This window comes from Nomia melanderi, chromosome 8 (assembly GCF_051020985.1).
Source record: "Nomia melanderi isolate GNS246 chromosome 8, iyNomMela1, whole genome shotgun sequence".
NCBI classification, from domain to species: domain Eukaryota; kingdom Metazoa; phylum Arthropoda; class Insecta; order Hymenoptera; family Halictidae; genus Nomia; species Nomia melanderi.
In genome coordinates this window covers 15,014,027-15,038,055 of record NC_135006.1, presented here as the reverse complement: position 1 = coordinate 15,038,055, position 24,029 = coordinate 15,014,027, and the positions used below count along the sequence as shown (strand labels likewise).

At 42.9% G+C, this 24,029-nt stretch overlaps 6 protein-coding genes across 15 annotated transcripts; 3 read left to right on the top strand and 3 right to left on the bottom strand.

Annotated features, from left to right (window-relative positions):
* Window positions 1-352: 352 nt before the first annotated feature.
* Window positions 353-4,142, bottom strand: Su(H) (recombining binding protein suppressor of hairless). Of its 3 annotated transcripts, none has more exons than XM_031969477.2 (3): window positions 3,718-4,142; window positions 3,390-3,526; window positions 353-1,982 (listed from the first exon to the last, which is right to left on the bottom strand). In XM_031969477.2, the coding sequence occupies exon 3, from the start codon at window positions 1,874-1,876 to the stop codon at window positions 356-358; it is 1,521 nt and encodes a 506-aa protein (XP_031825337.1). In that variant the 5' UTR covers window positions 1,877-1,982; window positions 3,390-3,526; window positions 3,718-4,142; the 3' UTR covers window positions 353-355. The 3 variants fall into 3 exon arrangements, with proteins under 3 accessions (XP_031825337.1, XP_031825336.1, XP_076225948.1); XM_031969476.2 differs by having other exon boundaries at window positions 3,390-3,650; window positions 3,718-4,139; XM_076369833.1 differs by having other exon boundaries at window positions 3,390-4,136.
* Window positions 4,143-4,441: 299 nt separating this feature from the next.
* Window positions 4,442-9,851, top strand: mus201 (rad2 superfamily protein mus201). Of its 6 annotated transcripts, none has more exons than XM_076369829.1 (10): window positions 4,442-4,612; window positions 5,534-5,638; window positions 5,725-5,900; window positions 6,107-6,541; window positions 6,612-6,828; window positions 6,901-8,129; window positions 8,210-8,308; window positions 8,387-8,600; window positions 8,673-8,909; window positions 8,980-9,851. In XM_076369829.1, the coding sequence occupies exons 2-10, from the start codon at window positions 5,551-5,553 to the stop codon at window positions 9,651-9,653; spliced, it is 3,369 nt and encodes a 1,122-aa protein (XP_076225944.1). In that variant the 5' UTR covers window positions 4,442-4,612; window positions 5,534-5,550; the 3' UTR covers window positions 9,654-9,851. The 6 variants fall into 6 exon arrangements, with proteins under 6 accessions (XP_076225944.1, XP_076225945.1, XP_031825335.2 ...); XM_076369830.1 differs by lacking the exon at window positions 4,442-4,612 and adding an exon at window positions 4,816-5,021; XM_031969475.2 differs by lacking the exon at window positions 4,442-4,612 and adding an exon at window positions 5,072-5,401 and having other exon boundaries at window positions 8,975-9,286.
* Window positions 9,852-9,991: 140 nt separating this feature from the next.
* LOC116423840 (glutathione hydrolase 1 proenzyme) lies at window positions 9,992-16,183 on the bottom strand. Its single transcript, XM_031969483.2, has 10 exons — window positions 15,713-16,183; window positions 14,415-14,547; window positions 14,207-14,331; window positions 14,007-14,146; window positions 13,299-13,531; window positions 12,181-12,565; window positions 11,399-11,591; window positions 10,897-11,062; window positions 10,681-10,827; window positions 9,992-10,432 (listed from the first exon to the last, which is right to left on the bottom strand). Exons 1-10 carry the CDS (start codon window positions 15,718-15,720, stop codon window positions 10,244-10,246), a joined length of 1,719 nt encoding a protein of 572 aa, XP_031825343.1. The 5' UTR covers window positions 15,721-16,183; the 3' UTR covers window positions 9,992-10,243.
* Window positions 16,184-16,326: 143 nt separating this feature from the next.
* Window positions 16,327-18,016, top strand: Prosalpha4 (proteasome alpha4 subunit). The gene is made up of 6 exons (XM_031969488.2): window positions 16,327-16,588; window positions 16,753-16,879; window positions 16,969-17,082; window positions 17,165-17,298; window positions 17,378-17,560; window positions 17,627-18,016. The coding sequence occupies exons 1-6, from the start codon at window positions 16,487-16,489 to the stop codon at window positions 17,714-17,716; spliced, it is 750 nt and encodes a 249-aa protein (XP_031825348.1). The 5' UTR covers window positions 16,327-16,486; the 3' UTR covers window positions 17,717-18,016.
* EMC5 (ER membrane protein complex subunit 5) lies at window positions 17,625-18,650 on the bottom strand. The gene is made up of 3 exons (XM_031969489.2): window positions 18,479-18,650; window positions 18,349-18,401; window positions 17,625-18,274 (listed from the first exon to the last, which is right to left on the bottom strand). Exons 1-3 carry the CDS (start codon window positions 18,558-18,560, stop codon window positions 18,086-18,088), a joined length of 324 nt encoding a protein of 107 aa, XP_031825349.1. The 5' UTR covers window positions 18,561-18,650; the 3' UTR covers window positions 17,625-18,085.
* Window positions 18,651-18,985: 335 nt separating this feature from the next.
* On the top strand, window positions 18,986-21,820 carry Cdk8 (cyclin-dependent kinase 8). 3 transcript variants are annotated; one of them, XM_031969486.2, is made up of 12 exons: window positions 18,986-19,232; window positions 19,322-19,479; window positions 19,714-19,816; window positions 19,914-20,024; window positions 20,106-20,246; window positions 20,327-20,516; window positions 20,589-20,703; window positions 20,798-20,896; window positions 20,964-21,036; window positions 21,117-21,214; window positions 21,294-21,399; window positions 21,475-21,820. In XM_031969486.2, exons 1-12 carry the CDS (start codon window positions 19,230-19,232, stop codon window positions 21,667-21,669), a joined length of 1,392 nt encoding a protein of 463 aa, XP_031825346.1. In that variant the 5' UTR covers window positions 18,986-19,229; the 3' UTR covers window positions 21,670-21,820. The 3 variants fall into 3 exon arrangements, with proteins under 3 accessions (XP_031825346.1, XP_031825345.1, XP_031825347.1); XM_031969485.2 differs by having other exon boundaries at window positions 21,472-21,820; XM_031969487.2 differs by having other exon boundaries at window positions 18,987-19,256; window positions 21,472-21,820.
* The last annotated feature ends 2,209 nt before the right edge of the window (window positions 21,821-24,029 follow it).

The window sequence follows — 24,029 nt, the reverse complement described above, 5'->3', positions numbered from 1 at the left end:
GTACACGACACGCTGTACACGGATTCGGTTAGGTGCATTACGCAGAAGGATGTCGACGACGTAACGAAAAATGGTGCTACGTCATCTTTGTATTGTCTGGACGCGTCTCCGCGTAATCGGCTCGAAGCAACAAGTCTTTCGTCGCGTATACCATCGAGCTACCGTCCTCGTTCGCCGGCTCGCCATTCATAGCGGCCAGAACGTTCTCGTTGTCGGAGTCCTCGTTGCTGTTGTTGTTGTTGTTGTTGTTGTTGTTGTTGTTGTTGTTGTTGTTGTCGTGATCGGCCCGACAAACGGCATCCGTTTCGCTGGCCCGTGAACTTTGGTGACGCACAGTGCAATTGTCTAGGAAACATCAGAGACCCGGCTGAGGTGGTTGATGCGTGTTCCAAGGTACGTCCGCGATCGCGGGCGGCATACTGGCTTGATTGTGCATGGAACGCGGTGCTCTCATGATTTCATCGGCCGGCGGACAATGCGGCCTAGGCCCTGGCTCCGGGGTATAGGTGAAGGTCAGGCCAGTCGCATAAATGATACCGTCGTTGCGTACTAATGAAACTGGCACCTGCGTCGGCTGCCTGACCCATAGCCACTCGCCCCTGAACTGCGATATGTCGGGCACTACGCACAGCAATGTCTCCTGACACCTGTACATAGTCTCGGCCTCCACGTCGCCGAACCACACCTGCAAATTCGGGGTGAAGTTGTCGCCGGTCAGCTCGAGCATCGCAACGTCCCCGCCGCCGTTCAAGTGCAGGCTGTGCACCAACGGGACTGGCGTCACCGGTGACCTGACCGGTCCCATCCCTTCGAAAAACTGATACTCCGCCTTGTCCGTGCTGATTATCGTCCAGCACGCGCCGTCGTTTATCATCTCCTTGTTCGCCTCTTTCGGACAGGGCGTCGCTTGGAATTGTATTATGCGTTCCTGCGACAAGCAGAGATACATGTGATCCGTGTCTTTCATATAAAACGCGCATTTGTGCAGTTGCGAGACAGGATCGTCGGCCTCCAGGCTGGCCATCTGCTTGTCCACCTTCCGGATTACCAAACGCGGCAGAGCCATACCCGTCACCGAGCACACTAACTTCACCGTGCTCCCGTAATGCACGTACCCGTCTCGCACTTGGAACTCCTCCGACTCGCTCTCGTTATCGTCCAACAGGTGTATCGTGAACGCGCCCCATTGCGTCGAGCTCGCGTGGAAGTTACCGTTCTCCACGTGAAGGTACCGCGTGCTCACCGTCTGCGATCGTAGCCGGTTGAACAGTGCCACCTTCGTACCGCTCGCGATACACAGATCGGCATTCTTCAGCGACTGTTTCTTCTTCGACGGCTTCGAGATCACCTTAATTCTTTTACTGTGAAATACCCCTATATCGTGCCCGCTACCGTAGAACATTTTCACCGAGAGCATGAAGTGCTTCCTCTTGTCCGAGTCGGAAATGTACAACGTCTTTGCGGCACAATACTGTTTACCGTTGTTCAGGTCCAACTGCTGCATGTCCTGATCGGAATTCCCTATACCGATGAACGCGCAGAGCTGAGCCGACTGCTCGCTCTCTCCCTCGCGAAGCATCTGCTCCTGCCGCATCCTCCAGCCGTCGCCGAACAGATAGATGCAGGGCGGAGGGCAGAAGAATCGTTTCTCGTTACCGTACGACTTCTGCGCGACCTTCGCGTGAAGAATCACGATCACCATGTCGCTCCTGTCGCGCAAATAACGCTCCATCGCCTCGCGCGTTAATCTCTGGTCCTGATGGTCCGGTCTGTAGACACCGGACCCGAATCGGGGATACACCGACATGACCGAAGTCGGCGAAGGAGGAGATTGCATTCCGTGCGCCATCGTAGGCAGTCCAAACTGGTGTGGCATATTTAACTTCCGCTTCTATTCCCACTGTAGAACCACAGAATCGCTAGGTCGCCCGCCTCCTATCTTTGTCGTCCTTGCATGTCATAATTGCGACTGTCGCTTATACCTGGAAGAAATTTGATTCAGTGGACAATTATTATAAACGTCCTATCCTTGCGTCGGATACTCATTTCTTAAAGAAAACGACGCCTATCCGTGTCGCAAACCTATACTCGTCTTTTTCTGATATTTTGTTATTGTTTAGAAAAAAAAAGAGAAAAAAAAGAAATCAGTCATTCAATGAAATTAAAAGCAACAGGAAAAGTAAATAATATCCTAATTTGCTTTAGAAAGCCAAGCGTTCTTTGAAGAACACCACGTTCCAACATTATAGAGCGTAATGTGAAACAATGCTATGTCATTAGCTAGACGAGTTTGAATAGACACAGAACCATACGAATCTGCACGCTTAAAGCTTTGCCGTGAGAAAGATTTTTGTTTTTCACGATAGAAGATGTAATTAACTCAAGCTATCTTTCTTTAAACTAGCTACCAAGAATTGCTAGTCTTAATACAGGAAAGAGGAAATGCACTTATACACTGTGGGAACCAAGCTGAGCTCATTTTTCCTGCATGAATTAAGCCACCCTCGTTCGTCTGGTCTACACATTCTAAGCATATACATGTATGAACGGAAAGGTATTCTGTTACTAATTTTATATTACTCCTTTAATTGTTCTGATAAAATGTTTATTTTTAAACTCAACATGTTTACATGTTACTGTACGAGAGAAAAAACTTGCTCTAAAAAAAACTGATAAACAATTAAATGCATACATACATGATACCCTACAAAAAAAACACAAACTCTTATTTCCTGGTAAACTCGTAACGTTAATTGTCTGGCTACAATTGCAGGCATATGCTGGTAACTGTTCGTTAAATGCACTAAGAATAGGAACACAACTATGTTACGTCAAATGAAATCAACACAATAACAATACATTGTATAATCAGCGTGTCGTACAACTGATAACCCACACTGAGAATACCTAATTCTTCTAGGTTTCTGTACTCTTAAAACATTCACATGACTAAGGTCTTCCTAATCCAGTCTGATACATGTAGAAAAAAGAATAATGGTAAATGTAATGTAATGTAATAAAAGTAATATAAAAAATAAGCTATTCAAATGATCCAAATGAACACATAAAAACCTGAAACAAAACATAATGTTTACTCTGTCCCTTTGCTTTCACATACAAGTAATAAAACTGTGAGTATATTATATACATTATACGTATATATATAATATATATAATATGTATATACATACATACACGTATATATGTACGCATCATACAGTGCTTATCAATGGAAACTACTTACAAATCATTCATAAATGAAAAGTTAACGAACAAGTTTCTTTTACGAATTATCGGAACGCTAACAATCAATGAGTTTAAGTTTATTTACCTTGTCGGCGCAGAAAAGGTTACATTAAATAGAAACAGGTTACGTTCTTGACACTCACCTCATTTTCTATGGCAATACAAATCAGAGCATAAATCCCAATGCATTTTTTAAACTGCTGTTCAATCACGAATAACGCGCCGTTCGTCGATCTTTCTCCATTCGCAAATCCTTTTGCGTCCTCGTCGTCTATTCTCCCTAATCCATTCAAAAAACACCTGTTCACTTTCCGAATTTTCCGAACAGTCCTGCCAACTGTTAAAAATGATTTCGCCGCGCGCGCCACTTTAAATCCAACATGCGAGCATAATGTTTCGCAGCACTAATAAAAAAAATGTATTACAATCTACCCGACATTCGAAATAATTCGATACGAATAATTCTATTACCATCAGCCCGACTGTAAATCGTAAACACTTGTAACGACGGACTGAACCAAAAGACGGAGGACACAACCTCTCCCGCCGATATTCGCCAACTAACTAAGTTCGAAACGACACGTAGAGTTATTACTACCGCGTAAGTGCCTGTAACAGGCACGTATCTACGAAGGACAAGAAAGGTGTTCGAAAGGAAAATCTTTGACTACTGTTCAATTTTATAATTGTCCCGTTCCCACGGGAATATTAAAATTAATAATAACACGTACATGTAAATATTCGAAAATAAATACAAATATTTTAAAATCAAGATGAAACTCGGAAATATTACGCGTTCCGGTAACCGTTTAAAATTTCTGTTGCGAATACAATTTATTTTTACGAACAAAACTCGTACGATTTTTGCTCGATATAAAAAGCTTTAATAGAGATTTGAAAAATTTTTTGGACCGATACTACATACGTTAACAAGCACTGTGGAGTTTAGACGGTTTGTTACGACACTGAGAGCTGCAGATTCTATTGTTTTAGTGTTGTACAATGGCCTGGTCGACCCAAGCGCCTCCAGTTTCCCCTCTTGTTCCCCACCTGACATGAGCTATTCCCCTCTACGCCGTAGATGCCGTGGAATTGCTGCCGCAAAAGGATGTTGGGGTTACCATGGGGGGCGTGGGAAAAACCTGCTGTGGGAAAGAGTGGGTGGCCTCTACCTCACTTCACTTCACTTCTCTGATGATGACGATACGATATATACATCATGACTATGAATGTGTGTATATGCCTACGAAAGACTCGAGGAAACACACAAATATATTTCACGTATTACGTTACGTGTTTGCATACGAGTCACACAAATATTCAAGAAATTGATACGGCGCAATATAGGACGATTGCATACGAACAGGCAAATCAACGTTCCATGCCGCATACTTTTTATTTCATGCAAATAGGACATTTGTAAATATTAATAAATGTTATGTTTGATTGCGACATTTTATTACGAAATTCTCAAGCACATTTGCAAAATTCAATTTTGCTTCGCCGAACTTTGCGCGTTTATTTTTACGCTAACGTGTTACATGCATATTTGTAATTCAAATTACGCATTCTTTCATTCTTTTTGAATTACTCCATTTTCGCTTTGATTTTGGCTCAATTTTATTTACTTTTAAATTTAGATACACAGGTTTTCGAATTTTAGTGTAATATTAAAGTCGAATCGGCAGCTGATCGAATAATATGTAATTCGAACAAATTAGTACAAATTGTACTAATTTCATGAAAGTCTTTTCATGATGTTCATAACATTGAAGGTATATTATAAAGAGAATTAAAAGTTTTTACGTTCGTATTTTGTATTGGTCAGTGCATTTCAAGTAATTATTTTTACATTATTAATCATGAATTCGCGAACACCGAACTAACATATTATGTAGTTGTTAATTATTTACATTATGAGTGTAAATGCAGCGCGCATAATGCATACGGGCGTATTGTTTGTGAGCCAGCTGACCGATGTGGTGCGATGTCGATGCGCGCAAGAGTTTGCAAATTGAATTACTTGTTGTTACACTCTAAAACGAACAATTCTTGACATGCAACATCAACGTGCTCAGACTATGTGGCAAAAGAACTTATTCGTCTGAATAATCAGTGGTTAGATGGTCAATAAATACTTACTTCTACTTATTGAGTAGGTTATGAATATTCTTGCATTACTGCAAACATGTAGTATATTATAGGATTAAGCGTGTCATTTCGTAACATTGGTATTAATATAATATTGCGTTGTATGCATTTGTTTTGAAACATTGTTTTTGTACAGATATCCCATCAGTCATAATGGGTGTTCATGGTCTTTGGCGTTTACTCGATGCAACAGGAAAGCAAGTTCCATTAGAGACACTCGAAGGAAAAATTCTAGCTATCGGTATATTTGAATATTGATATTTTATCTTATTCTTATTTATTATAACCTTACTCTTCCTATAATACAATCCTTTAATCTTGTTACAGATATATCCATTTGGATACATCAAGTGTTACAAGGATACCAAGACCGTTTTGGCAATCCCAAGCCTAATGCACATCTTATTGGGTTATTCAATAGAATTTGCAAACTTTTATACTACAAAATCAAACCGGTGTTTGTGTTCGATGGAGGTGTACCGATGCTTAAAAAGGATACAATTGTAAATATAAAATTTATCATTTGAAACATCATTTAACTGTTTAAATAATGACTGCGTATATTTCTAAAATAATTGAAAGCATACGTTGCATGCATATATTAATGGAACTGTACTTTTATCTTGACTATAATATAGTCTGTACATAATTAGTTTACCGTGGGAACCAGGTAGTGAGAAAAGAGGCTGTTATTCTTTTGTGTTCACAGGCCTTACGCAGGAAACAGAAATCTATGGCCAAGAATAAAGCTGTACAGATGAGGACAGAATTAATAAATAACTTGATAAAACAGTCTGCAGTAAAAACAGTTCTTAATCCAGAGGAGCAAAACGTTCCAAATAATTCATCCCAAAAGATTTTAACTCTTCAAAATAAAGAGACCACGGATGATATGTTCAAATTACCGGACATGCCGAGCACGAATCCGGCAGAATTAAGTCTCAGCGATGATTACGATTCAGATTCGTCGTTCATTAATATAAGTCCACGAAAGCAAACGAAATGGGTTGGAAATATCCATAACGTGGATGTAGCTAGTACTGAATTTAAAGCTTTACCAGCGGATGTGCGTTACGAAATTCTAACTGATCTGAAAGAAACGAGAAAGCAAAATTCATGGGGTCGTTTACACGAGATGCCTGACGTAATTATTTATTTCCGAAATTACACAAATACCAATTGCGTCCATTTGTTTACATTGTCTTTGTGTTTAGGAATCAAATCAATTTTCTAATTTTCAAATGAACCGCTTATTAAAACGCAGATTAGTCCAACAGAGTTTGGAATCTGCGGAAAAAGAAATGGGAGGGAAATCACTTACATTGGACGAATTAGAGAAATTACTAACGGAGCAGGGTATAAATACGAAGGGCCGTGATTGTACTTATCGCATTGCCGCTGATAGTACAACTAGATTGGTTTATATTAGCGGTACGTTTTTATACTCTCCTACAAATTAAAAATTTACGTTACTCCTTCGTACTCATAAGCCATGTGTTACAGATAAAAATGCCTATATTAAGAATATCAGTAACAACGATGATACGAATAGTGAAAATCCTACTACAAATGAAAACAAGGCAGAAGAACCTGTAGCTGGTACTAGTAAGGGTGTACGAATATGTGAAGATTTAAATGAATATGAATTCGATGATGATTGGAATAGCGATGTTGAAATAATCACTCCGGATACGGCTAGCCTCGCAGCGAAGGAATCGAGTAGCGAAGCAGAGTTTGGGACAGAATTGAGCGAATCGCGACCGGTGTCTAAAAAGTATTTTGGAAAACACACTGTAAATCCTGCGTTAACGTACATGTTAGAATACAGCGGATTAACGGAGGATCAAATTTTTACACTTCTTGAGCAAAATAAGAGGGAAGATCGTAGTAAAGCTTCAAAAAATACTGTAGAAACAACGCAACAGAGCGATGTTGTTATTAAAACAGAAAATAGTATTAGTGAAGATAATAAAGGTGTCAAAGAATCTGCAAAAGTAGATACCACAGAAGCTGTGGACTCAGCCACTTCAGAGATCAAATTGTCAGAATCAAATAAAAAGACCGATATTACCGTACCGACCATTACAATGTCAAATACTTCAAACGAGGCTCCAGTAGAAACAGATGCGACAACAGTAATTAGTTCAACAGATTCGGATTCGGATTTCGTGGAAATAGAAGATGCACCGATATTTAATTTTGACAATAATGTTAAGAAAAATGTTTCAGAGCAAGGTATTCAGATATCATTTAAATGTGACGAAAACATTAAAGATGACATGTTCGCGGACGTATTCGGAGCAACAAACAACGAATCAAAATCTGTAGAATTAGAAACAAAGCCCGAGGATGTATCAGCATCCAACGAACGTGTCGACAAGCTGGAAAACGAGTTGCCCAATCGTTCAGAGATACTTGAACATGAAGTTATTCTAGAGAAAACAGTCGCAGAAACAGTAGAAGAGAAAGTTAAAGATCCATCCGATACGACGAAAACCGATGATATCGAAGTACTATCTGTGACAAATATTGCAGATGATAAAGATACATGTACACAATTGGAGGAAACTGATACAACAGAAATAAACAGTGTAGAAATGACAAATGACTCTTATGAAAATAGTTTAGAAAATAAAAATGTAGAAGACAGCGAAAGTACGACCCCATCGATTATAGATTCTCTAAACATGGGTCCTTTGCCAACGAACGAAGACGAATTGATGTCGTTACAGGTACACGAGTATCAGACTACATTTCTACATTTACATTTAAATAAAACGCGATTGGAATACTTGACACGCTTTGATTTCAGGCACGTCTAGAAGATGAACAATCTGAATTGCTGACGGACATGGGGAAATTCGAAAGACAGGGTACCAGTATTTCTACACAAATATCTGTCGAAGCTCAGGTATAACGGTATACAAATGAAATATGCAGAGTAATTTTCTTGTCGCGGTGGGATACAAGGATAATGGTTTATCCACAGGAACTGTTACGGTTATTCGGAATTCCATACATTGTAGCGCCTATGGAAGCAGAAGCTCAGTGCGCGTATTTGGAACAAATTCATCTGACCGATGGTACGATTACAGACGATTCGGATATTTGGCTTTTCGGAGGGCAATGCGTTTACAAGAACTTTTTCGCCAGTGATAAGAAAGTTCTTCAGTATCGTTTCTGCGATATACATCATCACTTCAGTAAGTGTATTCACTTCCGATTGAACAACTGAAACGACGCTCCAGGTTGTTAAACGAGAAATGATTTTTCAGAATTGACACGCAACGAATTGATACGACTCGCTTTGCTAGTCGGTAGCGACTACACCGTAGGTTTAACCGGTATCGGTCCTGTTACCGCTTTAGAAATATTAGCAGCTTTCCCTTCGCAAGGGGACGATTTATTGCACGGTTTGTCGAGCTTCTGTTCATGGATCAAAAGTGGCAGAGTCACCGGGCCAAGAAGAACTAGTCTACGAAACAAACTACAGAACTTACAAATCCAGAAAGGTATGTCAGATTTTTAAGGCGTCCTTTACCTTTTACACGCGTGGAGTTCAATGAATTTTTGCAAGGACAGGCTTCCCGAATCAAGCTGTCGTGCAAGCGTATCTTGTCCCTGAGGTGGACGAATCGAGGGAGGGCTTCACCTGGGGTAAGCCGAACACAGTATTATTGTCTAATTACGCGAGGCAGAAATTCGGCTGGACGAAACACAAATTCGACGAGATCATAACACCGATATTGAAGAGGTTAGAAGAGAAGCAGAGTCAAAAATTGATAGACGCTTATTTCAAACTGCAAACGGTTCCGAAGTCGATCGATGTGAATTTGAGCAAGCGGGTGCAGAAAGCCGTGCAAGGATTAAATAATCCGAGTATGGCAGAGCAAATCGCGAATACGGAAAGCGTGCAGCCGAAACTTAGGAGAAAGAGACCGGCTTCATCGACGGAGAACCGGAAGAAGAGGAAAGATTCGACCGACAAGCGAGAGCAACAAGATGAACAAACACTCGCAGCTGTATCTGCCGATTCTGAAGCTTTCAATGTATCCGTGACTAAAGAGAAGTGCCTCGAAAGCTATATACCGCAAAGGGAGAAGGATAAGGCAGAGGCTTTAAAGAAAAGACTGAACGCGATCGAGGTACTCAGAAAATCGAAACAAGGATTGTACAAGACAAAGAAAGTGAAGCGATACGTAAGGAAAGTGAAAGAGGAAGCTAGACTTTCGGAAAGTGATAGTGGCAGTTCGTAATATAATTGTACTGTAATACCAAAGTGATCGTCCGAGCGTATTAATTTATACATCTCCATCTCGTCGTTGAACATGTAAATAAAAATGCGTTATTGCGTGACAGTACGCATTAGTCGCATAGTAAGTAATAATACTTTATAAACAATCGAGCACGAGTTTCCGAATGTATTGTTTTAAATAAATTCTATTTCTATAATATACGTTAGTCGTCTTCTTTAAAAAAAAAAAAAAAAAAAAAAAATAGTCAATGAAACTACTGGATGTAAGTAACAGTTGTACTATAATGGTAGTCTTCCAAGGAATGCTGTAGTTCCACTGAATATTACGCTCCGAAATAGATTGTCAATAGTACATTTGTATCTGTTAAACGCCGCGAATATGTTGCAAATCACTATTCTATTAATACTTGTTAAACGAACTAATCTGATCGACGCGCGAAGATAGGCTGCGACTTGTAACGAGGTATTCGGGACTATCGACGCGTCGTTTTGTACATAGTTCTTAAACGAACTGTCATTAAGCAGCGATCGCTTTCTTTACGCAGTTTCCGCTTGCAACGGAGGAACGACGATACGTAGAATATTAGCGTCCTAGAAGCCAGCGGTTCTTCCCTGCCTCCGGAAATCCGAGACGCCGAATACGTGTCCGTGTTGGTGCGACACAGCCGTGATCGCGCTTCCGATTCCGGTAAACGCAGTAACGTTGTGGCCGATACTCGACAAGTAATTCAACACATTCGAAGGAAATCCTGCTTCGTTTTGAACGACCATAGGCAGCAGCTGCAAATTCAAAGAACTGTCTTTAGCGGTAATATCTCGTTGACATCGATACATGCAGCTATTATCTTCAGGACCCTGAAGCGAGGGACATTATGATTTCGCACAAATGTTGAAATGTTTAACCGAGAGACAGGAAATATATCAATAACGATAGAAATTCTACGACAGAAAATTAACTTTCCAAACTTGACTTGAACTCTTTCCTCCGAACTAGCAAGGACATTCGGATCCCCAGTCCATCCGCTTACCTGGTGATGAATTCGATGTTCGTCGACCGCTTCCTTTATGTTGTACTCGGACCAAAGGTTCAACACCATTGCGCCCGCGACTGCAGAGGTGATCTTTGAGCCGCCAGCGGCGCCGATCACCAGGCGGACATTTTTGTTGTGGTCGACCTTCCAGGAATCGAATGAAAAAATATCAGCAATCATCCTATCAGCTTCATGAAGAAAAATGGTACTTACAATTATCGTCGGAGACATAGAGCTCATTGGTCTTTTCCCGGGTCGAATATAATTGGCCGGAGACGGAGGAAGATCGAATCCGTTAGTCATGTTCGGAGAACTAAAGTCATCCATTTCGTCGTTGAATATTATTCCAGTAGACTTCGAACGTAACATAGCGCCAAAGCTGTTTAAACAAACGCGACGCCATTAGGAGCACGATTCTCCGAGTTTCTTCCTACGGATAGGGTGAATCGTAGAAAGATGGTCCGATTTTTGACAAAGAACTACATTATAGATATTACTGATACGTAACAAGAAATCAAATACACCGATGGAAATGAATATACATTTATAAGAATGGTTAAACAGGTTTCCCCGCAAGATTCAGTACACAAATATTTGACAATTTTAATCAGACCGAGCTATCTCAATTGCAGAGCCATCTCACCCGAAATTGCCCTATAGAAATGTAAACCTAGCTGATAGGAACATGCCGAGCAGAGGTCGGGCACAAACGTACACCTGATTGATAGTCGAGGTCACCGAAACGGCAGAACCGTCGGGAGCCAGCACAGACACGTGAGACGTCCCCGAATCCTCCGGCACCATGAAAACACCGTAGTGCCTCGGATCGTTGCTGGTTCGGTCGTCCTTGATCTTCCCCCGAATCTCGTCGGCATACTGGACGGAGTTTAAAGTGTCGACCAGCGAATCTGCGCACGGATTTCATCGAGTTTCATAACGTTTCGTAGAGCGGATCGCGTATCGGCGATAAGCGCATCCAGCAGCTGTAAACCGCGCGGCGGCCGTGAATCGTCGGAATTCTATTACACTCGAACACCGTCTGCGTTTTCCACTTATCGCAACAATTGATTGTCGGCAAACTTGCCGCGTAACAAGCAATCAGAATTTTTCTAGAATCAAGTGTCAAGTACAATCAAGGAGACGCGCGTTCAGCTCGCGACAGGCTTAATCATCGCCGGCGATAATACGGAGCGTGAAACTATGTGTTAAATGGCCGCAACCTCGCGGTCGCCTGGATTCTCACGACAATCGAAATAGATGTTCTATCTTTAACGAGCGGTCTTCGATTTTGTCAGCATCGGGAGACAATTACAACCGCGCGCTTATCAGTTCTGTTTATCTCGCGGTGAGAACAGTGTTATACACTCGAAAGATTACCGAGTTGTCGGTGGAGCCGAGGATTACCGGCCACGGTCGTTCACATTTGCGTCGCCATCGGGATCGACGCTCGCGTACGCGTACGCGACGAATATACCTGTACCCGAATCGCAGACTCACCGACACCGTCGACGAAATCTGGATCTCCCAGCTCGGTCCTCCGAGCGTACGCCCATTTCAGCGTCTCCACGAAACGCTGCCACATGATACGCTGATCGTTGACGGGCAGCAAACCGCGCAGAACGTTCATGATGAACGTCAGAATCACTCCTGACCCCGGCGGCGGCGCGCTGATGATCGTCAAATTGCCGATCCTCGATTCGATCGGTTTCTTCCACTTCACCCTGTAATCCCGCAGATCCTGCATCTCGACGATACCCTTCGCCGCCTTGATCTCCTCGACCAGCTTCTCGCCCATGGTGCCGTTGTAAAATATCTGCGGCCCGTGCTTCGCGATCAACCGCAGGGTTTCCGCCAGACGCGGCCGCTTTATCCTGTCGCCCGCCTAACGACAGATCAACGTTGCCATGAGAATTTCGAGCGTTCTGTAATACACGGTATCGTTTGTTCTTTCATAGCAGTCGCAAATATTATTTTAACGCATCCGCGGACAGCGTGAACCTTGTGTGTTCATTTGTATTTTTAATTCGCTTATCATCGTATTAAGATACGTTTAAGACACGGTGCTTCATTAACACCTTTCAGCTACGGGTTTCTCCGCAGCAGCGTACCTCTGTACGGCAAGCTTCAACGCGGACGTTTGACATTCTGTCTGACGGTTATTACCGTGACATTAGAAATATTGTTAGTAAATGTTGCGACACAAATGTCACGTTGACTGACATGGCGGTCACTGGTGAAGCATCGAGATTACTCGAAAGTAATTGTAATTCATAAGACAGCTGACGTCAAACGAAAATATTCAATTAGGTAAATGACTAGATAATATTGCGACGTAAGAATTGTAGCGAATAATTGGGTAATTGTTTCTATTTATCTTCGAAAGTGTAAGCGATATATATGTAAAACACCGATGTTTTTCGTAGCGATTATGTTAAACGCATGTACGACAGAGTGAACCAATTCTGCGACATACCGTTTAAAAGCGTGATATCCATGAAAGACACTATACCAGCGTACAGTAGCTAAAAGGTTAAGTATACCCGAATCCGACGACGAACGGATTGATCTCGTTACGATCGAAGAATACCTGACCTGCGAGAAACAGCTAGCTTTACCTTCCACGGGGAATCGGTGTCCGGATTGATCAGGATCTCCGCCAATGAACTCTCCGCCCTTATCAGCGACTCCTTGCTGACCAAGTACCTGGCCAAGTAGTCATTCACGAAGGAGCCAGTCTCGCATAATGAGATGGTCGGCTCGAACAACTCGGACCACGGCAGCTTCCCGTACCTCTGATGCGCCTCCCAATAGCCTAACAGTTCGCCAGGTACGGCGATTGCCAGTCCACCTTTACGATCGCAGTCATGTCAGAGCGTTGTCCTTAGGACCCCTTCGCTTACTAGAAAAACTCTAACCCGTGCTACTTTCGAAGCTACTCGTGACGTTTTTTCTGACATCAATGTCCTACGAGTAAATTCATTATAGACCAACAGGATTGAATTTACTTTCTATTCTCTTAGACGGTTAACCTTTCCTTTGCTAAGCTGATGTAACTTCCTGGTACCAACGGTACCGAAGAAAGTGTTCTATTTCAGTGCAAATTTACTTTGATAAATTGCTAACGGCGGCATGGATTTTTATTCGATTAATCCATAAATCCTCGCGAGTCCTGCTCTTAGTACAAGGGGTTAAACGTAATAAAATGGCCGAATTCGACTCTGCGAGTTTCGACTGCAAGTTTCAGTGCTAACTGCAAGCGAAGAGGCTAAGCCTTTATCGGCTGTTTCTATTTTCTCCCCGCGATAACAAGGAAAATTGCGTACCGTACATCGACGCCGAGGAATTCCGCTCGAACATGTTCTCTTTGGCCTTCGCCGGCGCCGTCTCGCGAGCGTCCAGGAATCTCGCGGTCTTGTTGCGCGCGTCCCAAATCGTCATTAAAAATCCACCGCCCAGTCCCATGCTGAGGAACACGACAGAAACTAGTGATCGATTCGAGCTAGACGAGAAAATCCCCGCTTACCTGTGCAACGACGCGACTCCTTCGCACAGGAGCGCAGCTATCGCCGCGTCCACGGCGGACCCATCTCTGAAGAGGACGTTCGCGCCGATCTGCGCGCATTCTTGCCCGTTCGTGGATACCGCAGCCTGCCGAACAGATTCAACTTTCACCCCTCAGCCACCGGATTTGCTTTATCCGTCGAATTTGACGGTTCGACTAGTCGCCTTACCTGCGCGAACGCTCTGAAGTTCTTGCCCGTCTCCGATTCGGAGTTATTAACCAGAAACACGACCAACAGCGCGATGATCACACCCACCAGTATGACAGCGAGCACCCCGCCTATCAGGACCTTCTTCTTCAGGCTGCGTCAGAGAAAAAAAGGCCTTGCATTACCGTCGCGAAAGGAACTATGAGATTCTCCGCGTGCTCTTCGTGCCTCGATGAAAAAAGAAACCGGTCGTTCGCAATTGTTCGAGCTGATAACGAAACGCCGCGCGATAATTTCAAGCGTGTCCTGTCGCGTTCGATGTTGCCAGTCCGAGCGAAGAGGAGATTCGCGAATTTCGCGTTGATTCGATCGGCGGGGAAGCTGATTCTCGGAAAAACGCGTCGATCGGAGCTCTACCTTTCGTTCGATCGATAAGAATTAGATGACAGTATCGTACAAAGATCGTGGGACACGATCAAAGTACGCGCGATCGAACCGTAGCAATACGCCCGGACGAACTTCTCCTCGATTCCTCGTTCACCGGATCGTTAGGGTGCCCGTTTCAATCGGACGACCAAGTATCCGCCGTGTACTCGAGGCGCACGGTGTGCCCCGACAAAGGCGCGCGTCTCGATGATTGATTACTGTCGAAATAGCATTGTTGCGCCACGATAACGCCGCGTATTCGATAATGTTCTACAAATAGGAATCGCCGCGCCGCAGAGATATCCTAGATGTTATTATCACTCGGGAACGATCTAACGACAGTCACTGTGACGCGCGATCGTCTCGTTAGAACGCGGACATTCTCGACCAGCCGGGCAGCCAGGTTTTTCCTCCTCCGAGATCGGCCGTGCAGCAAAACGCGTGTACGAGCTAGGACGAGGTGACACATAGCAATCGAGTCTCGTTGCAATACATCATGCGCGGCGAGTTGTTTGACACCGTCCAAAGGATACCGAGATAATTCCCTCGCTGTTACACAAGAATCGCGGAACGCGTATCGAATATTTAACAGGTATCGTTGGAATCTACGCGGAGGATCGTGACGATGATTACAGTGTTCTCGTGTTTGGACATGACGAAACGACCGTTGGCCTAAAACGCGAATCGAATGGAAGTGAACGTGTTTGAAAATCCTGGCCGCCCAGTCGCTGCTTTCGCGGTGAACACGCGCGATTCGCTCGAAATCGGCCGATTGCCACGAATTTAAAGGATCCAGCGCGATGCTACCCGCGAACCGCGACGGCCGGGCCACCGAAAATCGACGGGCACTGTGCCCGGCCCGCGTGAAAAACTAGAAAACTGTCTCTACAAACCCGATCATGTTGCGCGAGCAAACACCGCACAGGAGAGCGCTCAACCTTGACTAAACGTTTCACCCAGCCGATCGTTGCCTCTTATATGTACTCGTTACAATACAGAATCTATCTATTCATCCCCACTACCACTGTCTTACATTTGATCGTATCAAATGCATCGCGATTTCTTTGATCTCTGTGATAAACCCGACAAAAGTCTCTCGCCTGCCTCGCATTTTCGATTCCGCTAACCGATTTAAACGTCTCGGCACGCGTTACGCCAGTGCGTTATCGCGAAAAGCGCCCGAGCGCGCTCGGCCAACCGATTTCGACGGTGGATTCTAGTTTTTACGGCGCGCTCCACTTTCGGACATAGACGAATGCCTACTCTTATATGGCAATAAACGAATCATGAGTATTATTCGAATATTGCGACTCATTTATCAATAACGAGTGGCAAAGATTAAATAAACGTTTCCGCTAACGTTTCACGAGGATCTCTCGAGTTCGTCTGCTGCCCGGATGCTTCTGGGATAAGTGACTTGCATGTTTCCCGAAACGAAGAAAGCTTCGATTAGAGATAATTGTAAGCTGAGTCATTGTATTTTAGAAAAACTCGTTAAATTCTACGACAGAAATTGAACGGTTCGTACGAGGACGCGTCGCGTTACCCTCTACCGGCGAGACCGAGAGTTAGACCGGGCAGGCAGATGAGTAGCATTCGCTTTGAAAAACGGCGTAGTCATTTTGTGCATTTGAGAAGTCTGCGACAGTTTTGGAAAAGTTCAGACAATGACAACGAGGTACGACAGGGCCATCACGGTGTTTTCGCCGGATGGGCATTTGCTTCAAGTGGAATATGCTCAGGAGGCTGTTAGGAAGGGCTCTACAGCGGTACGTTGACAAATTTCATATAACCTCTCTCGTGTTTGCGGTAAACTTTATTATTCTGTTCTGTGCTCGCCACGTTAAGTACGCGATTATTTTTTTTTCATTGATCTCTTTGGACTATACGGTTGTTTCGTTGATTGTTGGGTCTTTAATTTTATTCATTTTAGGTTGGAGTGCGTGGTAACGACGTTGTCGTTCTAGGCGTTGAGAAGAAGTCCGTTGCAAAACTGCAGGAAGAACGAACTGTTCGTAAAATATGTCTTTTAGACGAACACGTCGTTATGGCATTTGCAGGTTTGATTTTTGACTAGTCTACGGTGTAAAATTGTTAGAGGTTTATCGTGGTTTCATGTGTTACTGTACGATGCTTTTACCTCGTGTAGGGTTGACTGCGGATGCGAGAGTCTTGATAAATCGTGCACAAGTCCAATGTCAAAGTCATAGACTGACCGTGGAAGATCCTGTTACTTTAGAGTATATAACCAGGTATATAGCAGGTGAGAAAGCATATTTGTGCGCCTTCGGTTAGTTGTATGTTTGATATTTTGATGGATGAACAACAATGTATATTATCCTCAGGTTTAAAACAAAAATATACACAGAGTAATGGTAGAAGACCTTTTGGAATATCGTGTCTTTTAGCTGGATTCGATTATGATGGAGTTCCACATTTATATCAAACAGAACCTTCTGGTATTTACTACGAATGGAAGGTATATCTTACGGAAAATATGTGTGTGTGCTATAAGGATAGTGGAGATAAAATAATTGTTTCTTTGTTTAAATTTAAAGGCAAATGCTACAGGTAGAAATGCCAAAACAGTTCACGAATTTCTACAAAAATATTACACACCGGAAGAGGTGGCATCAGAGAAAGGTTCTATAAAGCTAGCTATTAGAGCATTATTAGAAGTAGTACAATCCGGGCAAAAGAATCTAGAAATTGCTGTAATGCGACGTGGCCAACCTTTACAGGTATGCAATCCATCGTGCGATGACTTAACATTTTACTTATGTGTTTTCAATTTTATATTGTTGCAGATGTTGGATTCTGATACCATTGAACAGTATGTTACGGAAATTGAAAAAGAAAAAGAAGCAGAAGCTGAAAAGAAGAAACAGAAAAAGTGATGTCTCTATACAGAGTTGCACTTTTACCATTCTCTCATTGTTTCGTATAAAATAAATACACGGTGCATAGCTGAAAATTGGAACAAAAATATCAACATTTTTTTTATTTATACTTCATAGTCGTGTTCATAAAAATATGTGTACATTTACGTATATTTTTAAATACATGATTTAAAATTAAAGCTATGTCTACATAGCATTGCAATTTTTTCATGTTTATATATTTGTGACTATAAATAATAATGAATTATGTTTACTAAACACAATTATGTTGAAAATACACGATTTTGGGATTCTTAAGAGGTTTCTTGGTAAATTACAATAATTATGCATTTTTCTGTATAAATTAATTTAACCCAATTATGATCTTTATTGTGCATATTGTGAGGATAAGTATCTTCCGCGATGATTGAACACCTGGAATGATGGGAGATTTCGTAGAGTTTCCCAAGACTTATTTTCTAGGTCAACCACCGCTCGAATCTCTTTGAAGTCGCCGGCAATATACATGACACCGTACATAACCATAAATAAGCTGACAATGCCTTGTATTAATATCTGCGACAAATACACACGAATTGTTACCAATCACAAATCTTATAAATTAAATCTGACAACCGATTAATACTTACGTCGATTGGTAAAGTGGTGAACTCTTGTTCCGTTATTCGTAAGTAAGAACGATCTATGAAAATATTGTAATTAACCTAACACATTGTGAATTTAAATAACTGAAATGTCTAGTACGAAAATGATACATACGTTGTGCAGCTGAATAAGCAGCATGTAATGTTGACACTAAACCTAGGAATGTTATAAATTTATGCACAGTTGTCGCAGGCATCGTAATTATGATGACACCTTATAAATTTCTGGTAAAAACAATCAATCATCTGTTCGATATAACCTGACTAAATACAACGCCATAGCAATACAGTGGCGAACCGTGAAACTAATCTCAAATTCGAGATGCACGAAACCATGCATTTTTCAAAAAATCAATTTGAAATCGTACAATAAAGACTCAAAATTTTAAAAAATAACAGTAATGAAAAGGATGTAATTTCTATATCTTCCTAAATAATTATTTTCTAGAAAAATTACGCTTTCGTTAAAAGACACTATAATTAATAATTGTTATAGCATAATTTCGGTAGATTTCACGAACTTCGCGATACCATCCACCTTTTATATTTACAATTAATATTATAAATATTGTAAAATAAAATAAACTAATTGGTCAGCAGCACAATCCGCGTTAGTTTTGAGGATTTGCTGCAGATGGTGTCACAATCGCTTTTAATCGCATTTACTATCACGTATAAAAACTTAAATATTATTCGTAGGCATCACGGTCAACGATTGTTAATAAATAGTATAGATTCGTAAGAAATCAACAAACGATTCGACACTAATGGCGAAGGTTTTTACATTGTTCAATTGTAAGGACTTTAAAACACGTAATAGGGAAAGTTATTGGCTATCCATGTAGCTGTTGTGTGTGACTGTATAAATGGTAAACAATGCGAAGTAGCCGGAGGTAGTAGACATATCAAATTTGATCGCTCTTTCGCGCGTATCCACGTTAAAGATGTTTGTTTATAGTTGATATTTGTCCGGATAACAATAAACATGATGGATTATGAATTTAAAATGAAAACTCAGAAAGATCGGACGAAAGTCGAAGATCTTTTCGAATTCGAAGGATGTAAAGTCGGACGAGGAACTTACGGGCACGTCTACAAAGCTCGTAGGAAGGAAGGGTTAGTGAGTGTTTCTAACCTATCGCAAAGAACTACATAGCTTTTTATTCCTCTTCCCTGTGTTTTATTTCATTGAATGTTCATTCAATCGAAAATTCACTTTTTATGAATAGTCAGTTAAAGGTTCTGGTAGAATATTTCATGTGACCATTTGTCTTTAAGCATTGGCTTGTTAAATAATGCAGTCTAATATAACACTTTGTTCCTCTGTCTATTTCATTGAAATACCTTTAGTGTGCCAGATAGCGAATTAAAGTCTCGACCAGATACAAAGGATTTTGGTTTAAAACAAATAGAAGGTACAGGGCTCTCAATGTCCGCATGCCGTGAAATTGCTGTGAGTATTTAATGTTCAATGTTTATACATAAGAAATCTGAATGTACCTTGTTTAGAAGTATTGTATTCTTTACTTTAAACAAAATTCTCTTTACAGTTACTTAGGGAACTGAAACATGTTAATGTAATTACCTTAATTAGAGTTTTCTTGTCCCATAATGACCGTAAAGTCTGGTTGTTATTTGATTTTGCAGAGCATGATTTATGGGTAGGTCTATATTTATCAGTGAATTATGGTACTTAAATAAATGTGATAAACGAACAGGTATAATTCCATTTCAATTTATAGCATATAATAAAATTTCATAGAGCAGCAAAAGCTAATAAAAAACCTGTTATGGTACCAAAGGGTATGGTAAAATCCTTGCTATATCAAATTCTAGATGGTATTCATTACTTACATTCCAACTGGGTGCTTCATAGGGATTTGGTAATTACTGAATTATACAAGTATTATTCGCAAAAACCTAATGCCGTTCATAATTTACAGAATCATTTGTAATTCTTCAGAAACCAGCAAATATTTTAGTAATGGGAGAAGGTAATGAAAGGGGGCGTGTGAAAATTGCAGACATGGGTTTTGCCAGACTGTTTAACGCTCCTCTGAAACCCTTAGCAGATCTGGATCCTGTTGTAGTAACATTTTGGTATAGAGCTCCGGAATTACTCTTAGGGGCGAGACATTATACGAAAGCTATAGGTATATAATTAATAATAGAACGAAATTATCCAGTCTCCTCTGATTCCTGTTTAAATTTTATTTTTATCTTAGACATTTGGGCTATCGGGTGTATATTCGCGGAACTATTGACGTCGGAACCTATATTTCATTGTAGGCAGGAAGATATTAAAACTAGCAACCCCTACCATCATGATCAATTGGATAGGTACAAGCTGCCCATTATTGTATTAACTAAATGTATGTTTATATATGCAACTTAATTAGAATGTAATATAATGTCGCAATTAATCAACATTTAGGATATTCAACGTGATGGGGTTTCCTCTAGAGAAAGATTGGGAAGATATTAAAAAGATGCCAGAACATCCGACGTTATTGAAGGATTTTAAAAGATCTAAGTGAGTATCAGTTTGAAATTAACAGTCTGTAAAGTTAACTCGAACATGAATGACTTTTGTCTCGCAGTTACGCAAATTGTTCTCTAACAAAGTACATGGATCGGCATAAAATTAAACCGGATAGTAAGGCGTTTAATCTGGTATGATGTAACAAAGTATTCTACATATCGTTGATCGTTTCTTCGAACTTCAAATAAAATTCGCTTTGGTGTGGTTTCAGCTTCAAAAACTGTTAATGATGGACCCCAATAAACGAATCACGTCCGAACATTCTATGCAAGACGCCTACTTCCAGGAGGAACCATTGCCAACGCAGGAGTACGTTTCTGAATCAATGTGGTTCTCAGTTATATTAATCGCTCGTTTATTGGCGTTGACCGTTATTGTATCGTTACAGCATATTCGCCGGATGTCCCATTCCATATCCTAAGAGGGAATTTTTAACGGACGACGACACAGAGGAAAAGACTGAGAATAAAGCTCGACAGAATCAACAACAAACGGTAAGGTTAAGCCGAGTTAACCATTTTCAGACGGTCCCGTTTGTTCCCCTAATGGACACGATGGAATTGTAGCAGCAGAATCAACAACAACAAGGAAACGGTGACCATAACCACGGACAGAACGCGAAACGGGTCAGGTTAAACGGTCCCCACGGAGCTCCGGAATTTCATCAACATCAGAGCCACGCGATGACCCACCAACAACCGCCAGGAATGGTTTACTCCACTGCCCAGCCAACGCAACCGTCGAACTTTCATCAGCGTTTTTAAACGATCCCTTTAACGACAAAGCAAAACGATTCGTCGATTCGCTCGCTCGGATGGTAGTTTGCTAATTTAATCGGCTACTGTATTCAAATAATGAGAAAGTCAACGATTCCTGTATATTCCATTACAGTATAATAGTAAAATTTTATTTATATACACACATTACATTACCCCCCGCTTAATCTTGAATTCGACGACAAGGAAAACGGAGCCAATACCGATTAACGATTACTCCAACAGATTACAAACGAGTGTTACAACTTTCGGATGATTTTCATTTCTAGCGCGCGTTTACCCGAACTAGTCCGCAGGAAAGGTTCGCGAGCCCGAAAGGAAACGAAACGCGGCTGCAAGGATCGGGGAGCGATCGTTAACCGCGACGAGGCGGCCGGACGAAAAGGAACGTGGAATCGGAGGAAAGAATCATCGGAGAAAGAGTGAAAATCAATGTGAAGGGAATGAAAGAGCGAGAGGGGTGGGGGGCGACGGAGAAGGAGAAGGATTATCTCCTTTCCAAAGGAGACAACGAGGAAGGAGAGAAACGACGATTCGGGCGGAGGGGGATTACGCATGCGCCGTAAATCATTTCGTAGCATCGCGGCGGTGTCGCGCGCTCCTGAAACGCGCAGTTTCCGCGAATCGGTGATCAACGAAAAAAGTGTGCGTGCGCGCCGCGCCGCGACGTCGCGTGCTACCTGCCGATCAGGATGTCAATCGAGCAAAGGATCAACCAGTCGGTCAACCAGTTGATCGGATGAGAATAAAAGGTGAGAACGCGTCTGCCTCGATCGACCGATATTCATTCTACACCGGTTCCCCCGCCGTTTTCTTATTCGCGTTCGCTCCCGTGTAACTTTGCGTCGCCAGGTGCCTCGCTCGGGATTCGTAGGATGCGCCGTTCCGTGTTTTCGAAGGTAGCCGTGCGGCGCCTACTCCTTAATGCGCGTCCATTTCGAACGGCGGTTTCGCAACGCGCTCGACGATGAATCGCAATTGCACATGTATAATTGAACAGCGACGTTAATGCATTCCGCTGCAGCCTTTCTGCCGCTTCGCGGATTCGGCTGCGGCTCGACCGGCTTTATTTGTTTAGCCTTCGCTTCGAGGCCTCGCCAGCGAAGATAAGTTTGCCGCGTCGCGGAATCGGACGAGCCGCGGGGCGACGGAGCCTCGAGCGCGTTACATAATTCGAATTCGAACGGTCGGCGTATTCCGATTTCGGAGCGCTTTCGTTTTCGGGGGTCCGCGAGGTCTCTCCCACGGCGAAGGAGAAAAAGAGAATTAGGAGCGGCGCGAACGCGCGAGTGCGCGGACCTGTACGGCCGGAGACGACGTCGAGCCTCATAGATGCAAAAGTAAAAGTAAAGGGGGGACGATCCTGACCACCGTGTCCCGCGACCAGTCGGGGCCATGACCACGTTGCGACAAGGTAACCGCAGTCGCCTTCTATCGTCGCGGAATGATTCAAAATCCTAGCTCGAGCCGTTTAACGTAGAAGCGGGCAGGTGTGTCCGGTGCACGATTGAAAAGCGAGTCTCGTCGGCGCAGGCTCGCGCGTCGGAGCTCTTCCCTGGTCTCGCCTCGAGTACGTGCACCGAACGATCCGGCGGGACGCCGCATGGAAACTGCAAGAGACGACGACGATGCCAACAGGTTCAAGGCGTGTCCTTCCCCTCGTTACGAAAAATCGCCGTGCCGATGGCTCGATGGTGGGATCGCGTTACGCGCGTCACACGGCGAAATAGAAAACATCCGGATGTCCCTGATCGCGACTGCTATACATGGACATTTAGAAACGGGCCTCGCGCGCGCGCGCGATTTTTCCCGAAACGGGTACAATCGCGAAACGATTCCGAAACGGTAGCGGGTCACGCACGTGCGTCCCTGCCGATCCAACCGCGGACGGCGAGTCATTGGGTCGTAGCATAAGCGCACGTTCAGACGTATCCGACGTTTTTCTATTTCCACGAGGCAGCGAGACAACTGAACCTGTCCTCGAGCGGTTACTCACGGTTACGTTCGCCTCCCATAATCGAATCCGTCGAATTACAACATGCGCGTACCCGCGCGGCGTGTCCGTCCATCGGTTTTCCTCGAAACTCGCGCCCTCGACTTTGATCGTCGCGATCTAGGGCCGCGGCGCACGGATCCTCCGGCCGCCCGCGTGCTCTCTTTCCGCGCGGATAGACGCGGGAGGCGATATCGGCGACGGCTGAAACTTCTTTTGTCAGAAGTGAAAGACGTGGGAAGAGAGGAGAGCAGATAGCCGTTGAACAAGCGCGCGTTCGAAAGAGAACGAGAACGAGGGACAGAGAGGAAAGGCGAGGTCAACAAGGTACCCGATATGGTATCCCGTGTCCGCC